At 48.6% G+C, this 1,974-nt stretch overlaps 1 protein-coding gene across 1 annotated transcript; it reads left to right on the top strand.

The window, feature by feature from the left end:
* Positions 1–252: 252 nt before the first annotated feature.
* MYCTH_105130 (uncharacterized protein) lies at positions 253–1,057 on the top strand. Its single transcript, XM_003666163.1, has 2 exons — positions 253–557; positions 722–1,057. The coding sequence occupies exons 1-2, from the start codon at positions 351–353 to the stop codon at positions 878–880; spliced, it is 366 nt and encodes a 121-aa protein (XP_003666211.1). The 5' UTR covers positions 253–350; the 3' UTR covers positions 881–1,057.
* The last annotated feature ends 917 nt before the right edge of the window (positions 1,058–1,974 follow it).

Below are 1,974 nucleotides of genomic sequence, written 5' to 3'. Positions count from 1 at the left end.
ATATATATACAATTGTCTGTCCTTCTTCAATAGTTATCACCAGTACCACTTCTCCTTTCACTTCGTGATTCTACGTTGTCGACGGTGACATGTTATTATCACCAGTGAAGACCTTAGTCTTGGCGGTGATAATCTTCTGATTGGTCCGTCAAGTGATTGGCTGTCGGAATGTCCCGCGTCCTGGCTACAGCCTGCCAGGCCGCCCATGTGCTTATTCGTGACACGATGCCCCTCCTTCAAGGCTTTCGACCCGAAAGCCCTCTTAGGCCGTTTCAAATAGCGCCAACAACCCTTCGCTTGTGAGTACTGCATTCTCCCTGTTTCTGCGTCGTGGTCGCCATGTTGACAAAATGCCGATAGAGAAACGGAAGTCGCATTCTACACGTTACCGTGCTTCCCTTGCTCAGAACATCGCTAAGAACGGTTTTGTCGTTATGCCTTGCTCTTGGTGCGCGTCGCAAGGCCTCGTTTGCAAAATGATCGCACGTATAAGCGTTGCGAAGCCTGCGTTCGTCGAGGTCGTTTTTACGATGGCTCTGGCATACCGCTTTCTTCCTGTAAGCACGTCTCCTTTTCTTTTTTTTTTTTTTTCCTTTGAATGTGATTCCTGATGTTCGTTCTAATGGATCGCATTCTCCAGGAGCAGCGTCGTATCAAGGATGCTAAACGTCGTACCGAACTTGAGCTAGATGAATCTCAATGCCGTCTGGAAGAAGCCTAGCGCGAGTTGTCCGAAAAGCTTGCGCGGCTCCGGCGTCTTCGTCAGCAGAAGGAGTTTTTGGTGGAGAAAGGTGCCGACATGGTGGCGCGTGGTCTGTCGACCTTGGACGAGTTGGAGGAGGTTGAGCGGCAAGAGACGCCTGCTATACCCTCGTCATAGATTAATGATGCCGTCGATGCTGTCGACTGGGGCGCCGTCTTTGGTTCTGTCCCGGGTTTTCCTTTGGTCGATCCGGATTCTGCCGGTGGAACTGTTCCAGTTTCTCAGGGCAGTTCAAATTCTTGACTAGTTCCCATGAGTTGTCCTCTAGTCCAAAATCAAGCCATTTGACCAGGTACTGCAGTTCCCCGTTGATGATGCGTGAATCTAGAATTTCTTCGATGTCCCATTCTTCCTCTTCGTCCTTTGCTTCGATGTGCGTAGCAACCTTGGCGTTTTTTGGTGCTAGTTCGAGAAGTGAAATATAAAAAACATCCGTCTGTAGTCGCATAGATGACGGTAACGATAGTCGGTAGTTAGATGTCGAAATTCGTTCTTTGATAACGAAGGGTCCGACCTTCTTGAAGTCTAGCTTCGTGCTTAATCGTTTGGTTCGCAAGTTTCGTACGATTAGGTAGACTTTGTCTCCCCTCTCTAGGCAAGGTCCCTCGAGCCTATGTTTGTCGTAGTAGTTCTTTATTCTGGTTTTGACAAACTCGAGTTCCTTCTTGAGCTTCTCGTGCAGTGCGTACATCTGTTCTGCTTTGACTGCTGCTCTTGGCACTGTGACCTCTGGTCCTTGCCTAAGGTCTGCTTCGTATCCGTAGTTCGTAAAGAACGGTGTGACTTTGGTCGTTTCTGTTGGCGTCGTGTTGTAGGCGAGTTATGCTATTGGCAATAGCATGACCTAGTCGTTTTGCTAGTAGTTGACGTAAGAACGGAGATACTGTTCGACGATTTGGTTTAGTCGCTCCGTTTGTCCGTCGGTCTGTAGGTGATATGCCGTTAACAGTTTGCTATTAACGCCTAATCGTTACATTAACGCTTGCCAGAACTTCGATGCGAACTTGGTGTCTCTGTCGGTGATCCATTCTTGCGGCCAAGCATGCACTGATGCAACTTGCCGATAGATCACGTCTGCCAACTGTTCCGCTGTCCAGGACTCCTTGTAGGGAAAGAAATATGCCCACTTAGTCAGGCGATCTACTACAGTAAGAATACTGTCGTAGATTACTCCTGTGGCCGTGTCCTTGGATTCTGGCAGCTTCGTGATG

This window comes from Thermothelomyces thermophilus, chromosome 6 (assembly GCF_000226095.1).
Source record: "Thermothelomyces thermophilus ATCC 42464 chromosome 6, complete sequence".
Classification (NCBI taxonomy): domain Eukaryota; kingdom Fungi; phylum Ascomycota; class Sordariomycetes; order Sordariales; family Chaetomiaceae; genus Thermothelomyces; species Thermothelomyces thermophilus.
Note: the sequence above shows the minus strand (reverse complement) of the source record. Positions and strands in the feature narration are given on the sequence as shown.